At 39.7% G+C, this 13,900-nt stretch overlaps 2 protein-coding genes and 1 long non-coding RNA gene across 7 annotated transcripts; 2 read left to right on the forward strand and 1 right to left on the reverse strand.

Annotated features, from left to right (window-relative positions):
- Positions 1–79: 79 nt before the first annotated feature.
- LOC110834627 (uncharacterized) lies at positions 80–13,474 on the reverse strand. 5 transcript variants are annotated; one of them, XM_087350932.1, is made up of 6 exons: positions 8,643–8,774; positions 7,308–7,439; positions 6,663–6,821; positions 6,112–6,273; positions 484–1,620; positions 80–296 (listed from the first exon to the last, which is right to left on the reverse strand). In XM_087350932.1, the coding sequence occupies exons 2-5, from the start codon at positions 7,323–7,325 to the stop codon at positions 490–492; spliced, it is 1,470 nt and encodes a 489-aa protein (XP_087207058.1). In that variant the 5' UTR covers positions 7,326–7,439; positions 8,643–8,774; the 3' UTR covers positions 80–296; positions 484–489. The 5 variants fall into 5 exon arrangements, with proteins under 5 accessions (XP_087207058.1, XP_087207057.1, XP_087207056.1 ...); XM_022074006.2 differs by lacking the exons at positions 80–296; positions 484–1,620 and adding exons at positions 2,208–3,161; positions 4,381–4,818; XM_087350931.1 differs by lacking the exon at positions 8,643–8,774 and adding an exon at positions 13,204–13,474 and having other exon boundaries at positions 80–1,620.
- LOC147873685 (uncharacterized) lies at positions 8,682–10,655 on the forward strand. The gene has a single exon (XM_087350710.1). The coding sequence runs from the start codon at positions 8,682–8,684 to the stop codon at positions 10,653–10,655; it is 1,974 nt and encodes a 657-aa protein (XP_087206836.1).
- LOC110834631 (uncharacterized) lies at positions 10,861–13,206 on the forward strand. Its single transcript, XR_015535566.1, has 2 exons — positions 10,861–11,805; positions 11,917–13,206. It is a non-coding gene; the product is annotated as an uncharacterized LOC110834631 (long non-coding RNA).
- Positions 13,475–13,900: the final 426 nt, after the last annotated feature.

Raw genomic sequence — 13,900 nt, forward strand, 5'->3', positions numbered from 1 at the left:
TGCAATAATTTTTTTACAGATGGATACAGTTAATAAATTACTTAATCATGAAACAATTTCTGAATGAAAATATTAACAATATCAGGACAATTTTGTGTGTAATGTTTATAAAAATATCCTTTGAATAATCTAAGCACTTACTTGCTCTGAAACACTGGTAAACTTCTACCTGAATGCATGGGGCAACAACCAAGAAGACAGCCATGTGAATCTGAAATTTCACCAAATAGGTGTTTGCCCAGTCATGTATGTCCATTATGAAGGTCTCTTGCAAGTATCTTCTCTCATTGCACTGCCTGGGAAGAGATTTTGCCATACAGCAGCTACAACTTTCCACTTTCAACATTTGTAATTACTATACAAAAGCCTTAGGGCAAGAAACAGCAAAAATGTGTCATGCCTTGCATTGCACAATATATGCATGGGATTAGTGGATGAATCACAGAAATATGAATACAGGTAATTATTGAATTGATAACTTACAATTATTCATGACTGCTCATTTCTGTGTGTCTGTTGATGTTTCTTTAGACGACTCTTACTAATGAATGACTTATCACAGACATCACAGGGATATGGTCGCAACCCATTATGTATGCGCTGATGTATCTTCAGGTAACACCCCTGACTAAATGACTTTTTACACACATCGCAGGAATATAGGCATTCCCCACTGTGTATGCGCTTATGCACCTTTAGACTACTGCTCTGACTGAATGACTTCTTACACACATCACAGGAATACGGGCGTTCCCCACTATGAATGCGCTGATGTTTCTCCAAAGCACCCTTACTACCGAATGTCTTGTTACACACATCACAGGAATATGGGCGTTCCCCACTATGTACACGAACATGAATCTTCAAATTACTCCTTGTGGTGAATGATCTATTACACACATTACATGAATACGGTTTCTCGCCGCTATGTATGCGTTTATGTACCTTCAGGTCACTCTTGTGGCTAAATGATTTGTTACACACATCACAGCAATATGGCCTCTCTCCACTATGTATGCGTTGATGGTTCTTCAGATGATTGCTCTTAGTGAATGACATAGTACACACATCACACGAATATGGCCGCTCTCCGGTATGAATGCGCTGATGTACCTTCAGAGTTCTCCTCTCCCTGAATGATTTCTTACACACATCACATGAATATGTCCGTTCCGTACAATGTATGCTATGATGTACCTTCAGACTGCACTTCTCACGAAACGACTTATTACACAAGTCACAAGAATATTGCTGTTCTCCAATATTAACGCTGTGATGTCTCTTCAAAGCACTCTTCTGGCTGAAGGATTTATTACACGCATAACAAGAATGTGGCCGTTCTCCGCTATGTATACGTTGATGTTTCTTCAGGCTACTACTCTCACCAAAGGATTTATTACACACATCACAGCAATATGGCCGCTCTCCACTATGTATACGTTGATGTCTCATCAAATCATTTCTCTTGCTGAACGACTTTTTACACACATCACAGGAATAACGTAGTGCCCCATGATATATGCACTGGTCAGTCTTCAGACGACTCTTCATACTGAGTGATTTATTAAACATGTTGCAGGAATGCTTAGGATATTTGAGTTCATGTGCACTCACAGTTGCCTGGTGAAAGAAAGAAAGAATATATGATAAAACCTAAAAGCAGATGAATAAATGGTGTTATACTGTGCCTTACTTGATGTCTTAGTGATCCTGGGATGCTATACAATGGTCAGACATTCACTTATTTAATTGTTACAATCCAAAACAGATCTGCAATTGTTGTTTCTGGGACAATGATATTTTTTCTTCATTGGGTTAGAAGAATCTTATAAATCTACAAGAATTTTTGTTCCTGCGTGAATGTGAGGAGTTAATTTTATTGACAAAACTATAGTTTAATATGCATTCATCATACTCCAGAACATCAGTTCAGTCTGTGTGAAATATGACAGTGTAGCAGCCCATCCACGTACGAGTCTGGCTCGGCGAGCTTGACTCGTGAGCCGGGCTCGGATATATTTCACCACACACATATAGCAGACTCCCAAACTTTACTCGTACATTTCAGTATACAGAATGAGTTTATTGAAGCAAGTTGCAGCAGCGGTGATCGTTTTAGACGAATGCGGTGTGTTCGCGAGAACAAAGAATAAAAAGAGGAAAATATTGGTTAAGAACTGGTTGCTACAAAAAGAAAGATTCACACATTTCAATTTACTGAATTTTATTAGAGATGATAGTCCTGATGACTACAAAAACTACTTTAGAATGTCTGATGAAAACGTAAATTATTTGCTCGAAAAAGTAAGATCGTTCATTTTGAAACAAGATACTGTGATGCGGAATGCTATAACTCCTGAAGCACGTATTGCAGCGACTCTTCGTTTTCTCACCACAGGGCGGTCGTTTGAAGATCTCAAGTTTGCCATGATCATATCACCTCAAGCCTTGGGCAAAATCATTCCAGAGACCTGCAAGACTATATATAAGGCCCTCAAATGAGAATATTTGAAGGTATGGAAAATCTAAATAATAATAATGTTTTTATTTATTCAAATTACGAATTCCTCCCTCAAGAAACATTTTGCATTCTTATATACTTACATATAGCATACTTTTTTAAGGGATAAAATATTTCTAATTGTAAAACCCTAGTGACTGTAGTTAGTTTCCTGTGGAAATAAAGTTTCCAAGTCCTGTTCTCACGTTTACTGTTCTGGGGACTGTACTTGATAATTGGAATGACGTGGTATTGGTGATGGGGTTGAGTTTGAGTAGTTGGTAGAGACTGAAGAGAGTGTAGTTGACATGCGGTCACCAGATGTATACCCATAATCAGAAATAGAAGTGCATGTCGTAAGATGATTCATGAGACCATTAAACAGAACGTCATTGATCAATTTGTCAGCAATGTCCCTCTGAGCGGCAGGCATTCGACGCAGTTTTGCAGCATACGTTTTACCTAGGGTGTCGTATTCATCATCCTGTTGGTTAAGTACACCCATTGCTTTTTTAATAATGTTTTGGTGCTGTTCATCTGCAGCATTGACAGCTGTAGACGTTTTCGTGGAGGTTTTAGTCCTTTTCTGAAGTGGAAGCTGCAAAACCATTTCCGAAGTTCGTTCGCCTTCATCAGACACCTCGCCTTGTGTTGCTTCATCCTGAAACAAAACAAAAACGTAACTCGAGAGTGCATGAGCCGGGTCGCGAAATTCACATCCCGGTTGCTTTTTCTTTTTTAATTATGTAATAAAGGCAAATTATTCAACTGCGGACTGTTTCTGAACTAACATTGTTATTACAACTAATTGTTGGTTTTAGTATAGTGATAACATAACATAATTATTATTTTCCAGTTCCCCACCTCTTCACAAGAATGGCAAAAGATCGCAAGAGCATTCGAATCATTGTGGAACTTTCCCAATTGTGGTGGTTGCTTGGACGGGAAGCATGTGGCTATTGTTAAACCTGCTGATGAAGGGTCACACTACTTCAACTACAAGAGATACCATAGTGTTGTTTTGTTGGGACTTGTGGATGCAAACCTGGAGTTTATTATGGCAGATAAAGGGTGCAACGGGAGGGTTTCAGATGGAGGTGTAATAATAGAGACAATGTTTTACAGAAAGTTGAAGAATGGTGAACTTGCTCTTCTGAAAAATGATGACACCGTGGGGAATATGAACTTCGTTTTTGTTGCAGATGAGGCTTTTGCACTGAGAGAAAATTTGTTGAAACCCTTCCCCCGTACAGAAAAAAATTTCAACTATAGATTATCCCGTGCAAGACGATGTGTAGAAAACGCATTTGGAGTACTTGCAGTGCATTTTCATATTTTTCATACAACGATTAACTTGCTGCCGTCAAAAGTGGATGACATTGTGATGGCTTATGTCATTCTACAAAATTTTCTTCAAAGGAGAACTAGAACATTGGACAGAGAAAATGTGGAAGACGCATGTGTTGTGGAAGGAGACTGGAGGAAAGAGCAACCTCAAGGACGTTTCAATATGGTTCGTAATGTGCGTCAGGTGAAGCCTACTACTGAAGCTTCTGCCAATCGAGATAATTATGTTCAGTACTTCAACGGGCCAGGAAAGGTGCCATTCCAAGACAGGGTGGTGAGCAACAGAGCACTACACAAAATACTCTTACAGCAGTTACAGTACACTTTTCACTTCCTACGGTGGTTTGATAACAAATTTTATGAGTGAAGATCCTTAATTCCTGCAGTTTATTTTATACAACCTATCAATACCCCTACCAAACCCTACCCTTCTACAAAGGTACTTATTACATTTTAACAAGTTTTCATTACTGATCTGAAGTTATCTACTGGTATTTCAAAATGAAAAACTTAAATATTTCCTATGAACTTACCTCTGTTGCTGTCAAAGCTGTTGATTCTAGTCCGCCATCATCAACATCTTCAGCTTCTACATCCAAATTACTTCTCCTCTTCCGGGGATTTTCTTGGTCTACCGTGAAAAGAAGCATATCGAAGTACCACAATTTTGGCTTGTACACTTCATCCTCCGAAGCACCACTTCTTTTACTATCCCGAACGCGGCGCAGTTCTTTCCTAAACGAGGCCCGGATACTATCAACTTTTTTCTTAACGAACTGCAAGTCAGCATCAGGGATTTTCTCCCGCGTGAACTGCACGAGTAGATCCCAGGCCTTATCCCGCTTTGCCCTGTTGGAATAATCTGCGCTGCGAACCTTCCACAAAACCGGTAATTCACGGTACTCTTCCAAAAACTTTGTCACAAAGTCTGGACTCATGAACATTTTGTTCGCCATGGAAGCCGACATCCTCTAGTGACAACACAGAACAAGTCACAAAATCACACTGTCTGCGCGTGTTGATACACGAATCTGGCTCCGGACTTACCACTCACATACTAGCCAATAGCGAGCCAGCGACGAGCCAAGTCCCACCAAAGGGTCTGGCGGTCCCAGCCGGACTCGGCCGAGCCCGGCTCGTGACACCCCACGCACAAACGAGTTTGGCTCAATGGAACCCGAGCCAAGCCAGACTCGTACGTGGATGGCTGCTTAACATCTCCAATGCATGAAATAATGTAAAGTCACTCATGCACAGTATATCTCATACTTAAAAATTGAGAATAAAATTTCTCTGACTAAATCAGGTTTATTGCTAGACAGTCCACAAGGCCTGGATCAACCGTAACAGACAAGACATCTAAAGGGAGCACAATCCAGCAATTCATCTTATCCTAACAATACCACCAATTACTTTGGAGGAAGTTGGAGGAGAAAGTGCCTACGCTGTAAAAACAAATACAGTGCTCAGACCCATTCTGAGGGTTATAGACATGTTGGCCATACAGGAATAATCTTTTTTCTGAAACAATATGTAATCCTTCAGTCAGTTCTTACTATGACAGCTCTGTTAAATTCATTCCTCTATCAGTGACCACCACGTCCAACTATGAAACTAAATATTCTGTGTACTGGGGTGGCCCATATTTCATCGATGCTACCACCAATAATCTCTATGGAAAAAAGTAAATCAGTATGACACCCAAGCACTTGATGTTGGGAATACAGCCAACATCTAAAAGGTTGCGTTATCAAATACACTTCTGAAATGCACATGTCCATCATACTTGTATAATAAGCTAGCTTCTCAAATGTTATGAAAATTAATTATACTTCTGATAAAGAACAATATCTCACATATTTATATAATCAGTCAACCACTCACAATATTTTCAGATCCTTAACAGTAATGACTACTCTCTCCTGCTGCAGAGATGCGGTGAAAATTGATGTTCACAGTTCGTGGGAATTGTAAGAGGACGAGAGTGGCCAAGTGCTTATTCGAAAAGATGTTCAAGCAACGTATTGAACTGCGGCTGTATTTGTCCAAAACATTTTATAATTTATTTAACACAAATCCTGACATATTTCAACATGGAGGACAAACATGGAAGCGGTCATATACAATTCTCAAGACTTCAAAATTCATTCATTAGAGAGAAGTTATTTCAAGGAGATAAACAGCTGGGCAAGATCCAGACAACACTAATTTTCTGTATATTTGTGAAATGTGATTAACAATGGACAGACACACGTATAACTCACCACATCTTCATCTTTTGAAACCGAAAATGTTGTCAACATTTGATCCTCCTCCACCTCCTCTTGTATATCCGCGACCTCGACTTTTACAGTGATGAAGTGATTTTCATCAGGACATGTCTCGCTACTTGAACCAAGTTCAGTTTTCACAAAATCCATGCAGTTCTGTAAAAACACCATAAGCAAATTTTTTATTACAAAAACGTACTCTCAACAAACCAGTACGAATATTAATAAATCTCATTATTCAAATGCAAATTTAGTGACTGGTGTTCTGCAGCTGCTGAATCACGTGTGCCAGGTGCACCAGGTGTGAGTAGTAAAACCATCGCACATCAGATCAAATGGATGCGGGATGTAGCAACTCAGCTAACAGGAATAATTCTGTCACCAAGTGTAAGTGGTACTCCACAAAGTACAATTCTCAAGACACCTCAGAATCCATTCAGTGGAGTCGTTTCATACGCGTTAAAAATACGTGGGGATTAAACAGGCGACAAGAAATTGTGTATACTTCTGCCGTGCTTAACAATGAAAACGCAAATATAACTCACCTCATCTTCAGCTTTTATCACCGGAAATGTTTTCATCATAGGATTCTCCTCAACTGTTGTATCCCTGACTTCCTCAACCCTTTTATCAATAACCTGATTTCCATCCCGACACATCTCACTGTCTGAACCAGGTTCAACTTTCAGTGAATTGATGCAGTTCTGTAAAGCCAACATAACCTCATTTTTTGTGAATGTCTTGACTCATCTTTCATTAAACAGCTCTGCAATCAATCAGACTGGTTGCATCTGTTTTGTACAGATCTTCTTCTTTACAACTAACAAAATATATAAATTAACGTATATTTTGGTTTAAAATTACACCTACATAATGTTTAAGGAATATGACAACATGAATTCCATGGATCAATTTTAATTATTTTTAAAAATTCAAGAATTATTCAAAATTTTTAGAGTATTCAGCCTTTTAAAATTCGGAAATGTTTCATTTTTTTAATTTTGAAAATCTTTATAAATGCTGAATTTTTTTTAAAAAAATTTAAAATCTTGGAATTTGTTAAAATTTTCAAATTTTGAAATTTTATTGGTTCAGGTTAGGTGAGGTTTTGTAAGGTTCAGAAAGGTTTCAATGGAAAGCAAACACACAAACACACAGAAAATAACAGTTGCCTGAAAGCAAAAGCTCACCTCGGATTCAGAATTCATGATGAAAAATTATGTCAGTCGAATAAAAATATCAGTTTTCACACAAATGGAATCTTCTTAACTGACATCCGCAACATTTTCACCTTTCGTTATATTTATATTCTTTACGTTCTCCTGTAACATTCGAAGTACATACACAAATTAAGAGATACTAGGAACGATAGCTGATTCCATTACATTATGCACTGTCACATTAATTGAAAACCACAATTTGAACAAAATAAACCCCACTAACACGAAGATGGAAAATGAAAAATTACACACGCTTGTCACAAAATATTTACTCTTTCTATCGTCATGTAACAGAGTGAACAAGACAGTAAAATTCTTTTCTACGCACAGAACACTTGCCAAGTTTTCCTTCAGATATGGAAAAGTTATTTCAACACTCTGCAACATAATTTTATGTCAATCTACAGTCCACGACTGTAATCTTGAGACTTGCAAGGAATGCAGGAAGTCCGTAGCATTAAAGGCAGACGCTATCTTCCCTCCTTCACCCCACTTCCTCACCCCGCAAGTCTCAAGATTACAGTCGTGGACTGTAGTTGAAACAAACTGCAGAATCTCTTTCAAGTTAAAACTTGTTCCTCACACACATGATGGTTGCCATCTTGTATATAAGTACATTGACCCACAAGACCATTATCCAGAATGCATTACGAAGCTTCACGACCATTAGGCTCACATGTTTGTGTTATCTGAATGAGGCATCTAGAAAACACATTACAGCAACAAATGACAATGCACGAACATGACAGGACTCCATAAGCTTTGTGCTAACTTACTGCATGTTACAATGCAGTTCTCTGATAAGGCCATGAAGACTTCTGTGAACTGCACTAAAAACAGGTGTGTATCTTAAACCATAAACTTATAAAAATAGCAGACATGGTTTACATTAAGTAATCTGTGGCCTCCTTCGAAAACTGTCAAACTGTCCTTAACCGCTAAGGGACCTAAATGCTACAATTCAATTCCAAAAGGTAGTTTACACTTAAAATTATTCTTTGTCAGGACTTTTTCCATCGTCTGTTCTTTAAAATCACGACGTTTCAGAGGCTGGTTCTGTCTCCGTCTTCAGGTGAGAGGTACCTACTGTTGGGTCCCTTAGATAGAGCTAGTCTCTGTCACAGCCTCTGAAACGTCGTTATTTTAAAGAACAGACGATGGAAAAAGTCCTGACAAAGAATAATTTTAAGTCTAAGTGCTGAAACAGCCTAGGTAGGTCCTGTACATTATATTGCGAGACCGAGTGCCCCTGTTCGCTACTTGGGCACACGGTCTCGCGATAAAATGGACCCGGTACAACGTAACTGTCAATAGGCACATGCTCGTCCTTGCAGATCTTCGGTCATGTCTTGGATCACAACACTCTTACTGACGTTCAACATGTTGCCGGCAGAGCACGCGACACTGCATGAACATGTGGCGCTGTGTGTGTTAAGCGTCGCACAACGCCACTTCGCACGGGGAAAACCCGTTGTCATGTTGACGCCAAGCTCCGTTCGTGACGCACGAGAACACAAACTTCTTCCACGAAGCAACGAGATACAACTGGCAAATGAAATGTTGCAGAACCTCCACGAGGAATCCGAGTGGCCTCTTCTGAGCTGTCAGCTCGACAAACCAATATCAGACAGCGACAATGCGCATAAACATCAGAGTTACATCATAACTCTGTGGCCTGATGGAGTCGATGGCGTAATTGACTCGCTGCAACAGCAAATTTATAATTTATTGTCGTATGAAAATTCATTCAATCACAGAGCAAGATTTCTCCTTGTAGTAATGGACTACGGCGTTAAGGTGCCAGAGCTAGACGCCTTGAAAATGTTTGAGATGTTGTGGAACCCCTACAAAATCATCAACGTACTGATTTTATTGCCAGATATCAACACAGCCCACAAAACCAGTTCAAATCGCGCGTACGATACACTTAATTTATATACATGTTTCCCTTACGACTCGGAGCAATGTGGTGAAGCCAGAAAAGTCGATCTGCTTGACCAGTGCCTCCTGGATGTTGACGGAAGACTTCACAGTAACGCAAACTTATTCCCCGTCAAAGTTCCCAGGAATCTCCACGGCTGTCCTCTGGTCGTTGCTCCGATCGAACGAATTCCTTTCGTAAGACAGACAACGAATCACACGGACTCCGAAGGCGACGTCACGTACGTGTTTGAAGGTCTAGAAGTCGAGTACGTTCTAAACTTGGCCGAAGCGATGAATTTTACACCGGTGTTCCTTCAACGACGAGTTGGAGATTTCGTTCAGGTACGACTGGAGATATTCATGGAGATATCACAGGGATTTGTGGATATCACCGTGGGAACACATCCACTGCACCTCCTCCTCGCTAGAGCGGCCGACCCGGTGAGGCCCTACTACGAACTGACCATGAGATGGTGGGTTCCGTGCGCCACACCTGCTCCTAGAATGGAGAAGATCATGGCAGTTTTCACACCTTCCGTCTGGGTCTCCATTCTTGCAGTATTCATACTGACAGCCGTCGTATTTTGGAGGACAGCCGTGGGACCGCGATCCGTTTCCCGAACAGATTCCAAAATTTTCAAAACCTTTCACTACACCTTTTACAACGTGTGGGCTATTTTCTTAGGGGTATCAGTACCAAAACAGCCTAAAACTATTCGTCTCAGAGGAATATTTTTAATTTACGCCTGGTACTCGTTTGCCATGAGCACCGTACTTCAAGTTTTTTTAATATCTTTTCTGGTCAATCCGGGATACAACAAACGAGTAGATAATTTTGAGGAACTCGTAAATTCTGATCTAAAACTCGCGACAGACACAAAAATGATGAGTTTCGCGAATTCCTCAGGTTACTGGGAATATCTTAGAGTAGGCCTGTCCACTGACAGTTGCTCCGACATAGACGAATGTCTGATCCAACTGGTGAGGTACAAGAACATTACGACGGTGTCGTCTGGCTTTCAGTTTGAGTACGTACTCGCTAAAATTGGCAGAACTAAAGACAAGCAAAGATTCTTATGTACCATCCCTGAGATCGTTGTTACGTCAAGATTTTCTATGTACGTGTCGAAAGGAAATCCACTTCTGGATCGCTTTAATTTATGGATTCAGCGCGTTACAGAATCGGGGCTTGTTAAGAAATACTGGTCTGAATTTATATGGAACGTGACAGTAGAGGGCCTGAGGGCACCCGGATGGGACCACAGTGACGACACTGAGAGTGATGACAGCATGTTCTTCGTCTTCACACTTTCTCACCTGAGTGTAGCTTTCTGCCAGCTTCTCATTTGTTACCTATTTTCTTTCGCTGTATTTGTAGCTGAGTGTAGACTTTAAGGGGTTTGCAGTCTATAAACACGTAGACCACTGGAAAGGGCGCATATATTTCTCCAGACGCTTGCTTCATACTTCACAGTCTTTAACATTAGCTCATTTAATGTCCACATAAATAATACAGAATGAGCCAATCGCATTGCACAGCCTGCTAATGACTTTGAAGTTCATCTCAATACAGTAATAAGCTTATTAAAGAATTCGGGTCGTACCTCAAAGAAAACACTACTCGCGGTCGACCGAAGTCGTTCATTGGTCTTAACCACGTTCCTTAAGTTAACAGCTGTCCTGATTGGTTCGACGAGAATCAAGCCTGGTTATATATCTGGTATTTCTTCTCGGGGCGATAAAAAGCGTGTAAGGATTAGGAGCAGGACGTGTGGCATGGTATCAGGACCTGGAAGGACATTACGTGACGAATTTCAACTTCATAGCCCAGTCACGTCGAAACCCCTATCTGGTAGGCAACTCTCACGATCTTTTATGGCAAAAACTGACAATGACAGATGCAAAATGGACCGCGAAACTTTAACCTAACTGCAGATTTATCAGAATAAACAACACGAAATTAATCAATAAGAATGAAAATTAAATTCGACCCACTACCACCACTATTGTAAAACAAAAAACCCTCAGACAGGCCCACCGAATTTAATCGAAATTCGTTCAGTAGTTTCGTATACACTGTCAGATGTTCATACTCAAATATCCAATTATATTCATAAAAAAAACCAGCCTACACAATTTAAGTTACGTTAGTGTTTATCTGAAGGATATAAATATAGAACGTAAATGATTACATTAAAATGACCACGTTTCACGCTACTTTCACGTTTGTGTGCATGCTCGACGCGCGTCAGAAGACCGCCCCTCGTCTCTGATTTGCGTGTCCTTCCGAGTGGCAGCCACGTCATGCAATATCTTCGTTACCGTATCTGATTCGGTCCGCAGTTACAGAACGGTGAAATGTGGCATCCGCCAGTACGTCACAAAACCTATCTACAGCGAACTACAGATTAGCAAACAGACATTCATAAATCAACGTTTTCTATCACAACATCGGGCCTAACACGAAAGGAAGATAATCTCACTGTCTTGGGGGCTGGCACGTGCTTCGATCCGTACCCATCAATCACAAATATGGAGGCGAAATGTAGGTGACCACATACAGCCACTTCTCCTGTAACGCAATGCTGCTTCCGTTCCTAGGCCTAAGTGACTTAATCACAATAGGCATAAATAATCTGTTGGAATTTCTTGGCAGGTAAACAGATGTTGTCATCAGATTTCTTCCACTGAATCTTTATGTGATGGGTGTTGGTGATCCAACACACGCCTGATATTAACACTTCTCTGAGATGGAATGTTCCCTGTGCCAGACCTCTTCTGAGAACGGGGCAAATTCTGTCAGTATTTGCTCCACCTATTTGGCTGACCATCGTTACAGTATTCATTGTAACAACCGCTATATTTTGGCTCACAGGAAATTCTTCAATCGTATACAAGAATTCAACTATTTAAAAACTCTTTCTCATTGTTTCTATAACGTGTGGGCTGTTCTAACAGATGTTTCTGTTACCATGATGCTGAAAAGCCGTTGTCTCCGGATGTTATTCTTTGTATTTGTTTGCTACTGTTTTGTAATGTATTCCAAGTTTTCATCATCCCTTGTCTGTCAAACAGAACATGAAAAACAAACTAAAACCTTAGACAAACTAGCAGATTCTGAAGTAAGTGGCAGTCTGCACCCACGGGTACAGATGGCAGTCGATGCAACAGGTTATGAAGACCATAAAAAAACTTAAAGCAGACATAACCTGTTCATATTGTGATTCATGTTTGGAATCAGTAATTGCAGAAAATAACTGTGACTGACTTTGAATGAGTTGGTATGAATTTTAAAAGACTACTGCTCTGAAATTCTAACCTAATATCTGAACTACGGGACTGGTATTTCATGCACCAAACTGATTACCCCACCTGTTCAAACACGGCAATCTAAATCTCTGCACAGTAAATGTGAACAAACATGGTTTTCCTACAAGAAATAGGTGTCAAGATTTATACAATGGACGTACATTAAGACATGAAGAAAGACTCTCAGGCTACAAGCTGTCAGGTGACTGAACAAAGTTAAATTAACTAGTCACGTACATCAATCAAAAAAATGTATCTTGATGGTTCGAAAATAGTTGTGGAATCAAATCCTCTATCTGCATTTCCAAGTATGTTACACTACACAGAAGAAATTGCCTCAACTTATAATTCGAAGCCATTATAAAAAACATGCAAGGAATAATGGTAGTGCTTTCTTATGTAATTATTTTTGCGGTAATACTGTAGTTGACTTTAAATTACTGTCATAACTATGTAATTTATATTTGTATAAGTATTCTACTTGTGCTATGACATGTTCTACAACCTTAGCCTTGGCCCATGAAGGCTCTATGGAATGTAAATAAATTCTATTCCATTCAATGCACAGAATTCCATTATGTGTTGCACTAACTAGCTGTACGTTTCTGACAAAAGTAATTAAATTCATACTTACCAACATTTTCCACTCCAAGTTATTCACATCTGCGAATACCTGTACTAACCTACCATTTATACATTAATACCAACATCGTATCATTAGACTACCAAAACCACGGTAACGAATTCAAGAAAAGCAACTAAAAACCTCAATTATTTAAACACGGCACTCGCACTACGAAAACCAATGAAACAAATTGTACGTATCAGTTTCATATCGAGAACAATAAACACGAAAAACGTCTGCTGATTCAGGAGGAAGATTTCTTCTCCTTGATCTGTATAATGATAGCGCTTGGTACTATAATATCCCCAGACACATGCCTGTCAACAGAATAATTTTCCTTTGCAGTTGTCGAAATTTACCTCGTATCACAGCTGGTAATGTGGACTGTATCAATATAGTAACAATGTCTGAAAAGAAAATATGTATTTCTCTTTTAACCTCAGACTTCACAGTCGATTTAGCTACTTATTGAAATGTACCTGATACAAACCTATCCTCTCAGAAGATTCCAGTTCAATATTAACTTCTGAAACTACAAAGTCTTTTGGACAATCTGGAAGACTCTTTGATTAGGGGATCAGCCCATCACAGGGCCTCTACATATGCATGAGAGTGCAATTCAAAAACCTTGTAGATTACAACCATATCTTAAATGTGATTTAAATCCAGTCCCAGTAACTGAGCAGTAAAGCCATGCATACCTTAC

This window comes from Zootermopsis nevadensis, unplaced genomic scaffold, assembly GCF_977971745.1.
Source record: "Zootermopsis nevadensis isolate Lab colony 2312 unplaced genomic scaffold, Znev_1.0 Znev_ptg000017l, whole genome shotgun sequence".
Classification (NCBI taxonomy): Eukaryota; Metazoa; Arthropoda; class Insecta; order Blattodea; family Termopsidae; genus Zootermopsis; species Zootermopsis nevadensis.

What these genes read in the sequence shown, in the direction of transcription:
- LOC110834627 (XM_087350931.1), bottom strand. An exon ending in TGATAAAAGCTGAAGATGAG is followed by an intron (nt 6,274 to 6,662) that starts GTGAGTTATATT and finishes GTGTTTTTACAG; the next exon opens with AACTGCATGGATTTTGTGAA. An exon ending in TTTCAAAAGATGAAGATGTG is followed by an intron (nt 1,621 to 6,111) that starts GTGAGTTATACG and finishes TTCTTTCACCAG; the next exon opens with GCAACTGTGAGTGCACATGA.
- LOC147873685 (XM_087350710.1), top strand. Translation starts at nt 8,682, where the DNA reads ATGTCTTGGATCACAACACTCTTACTGACGTTCAACATGTTGCCGGCA.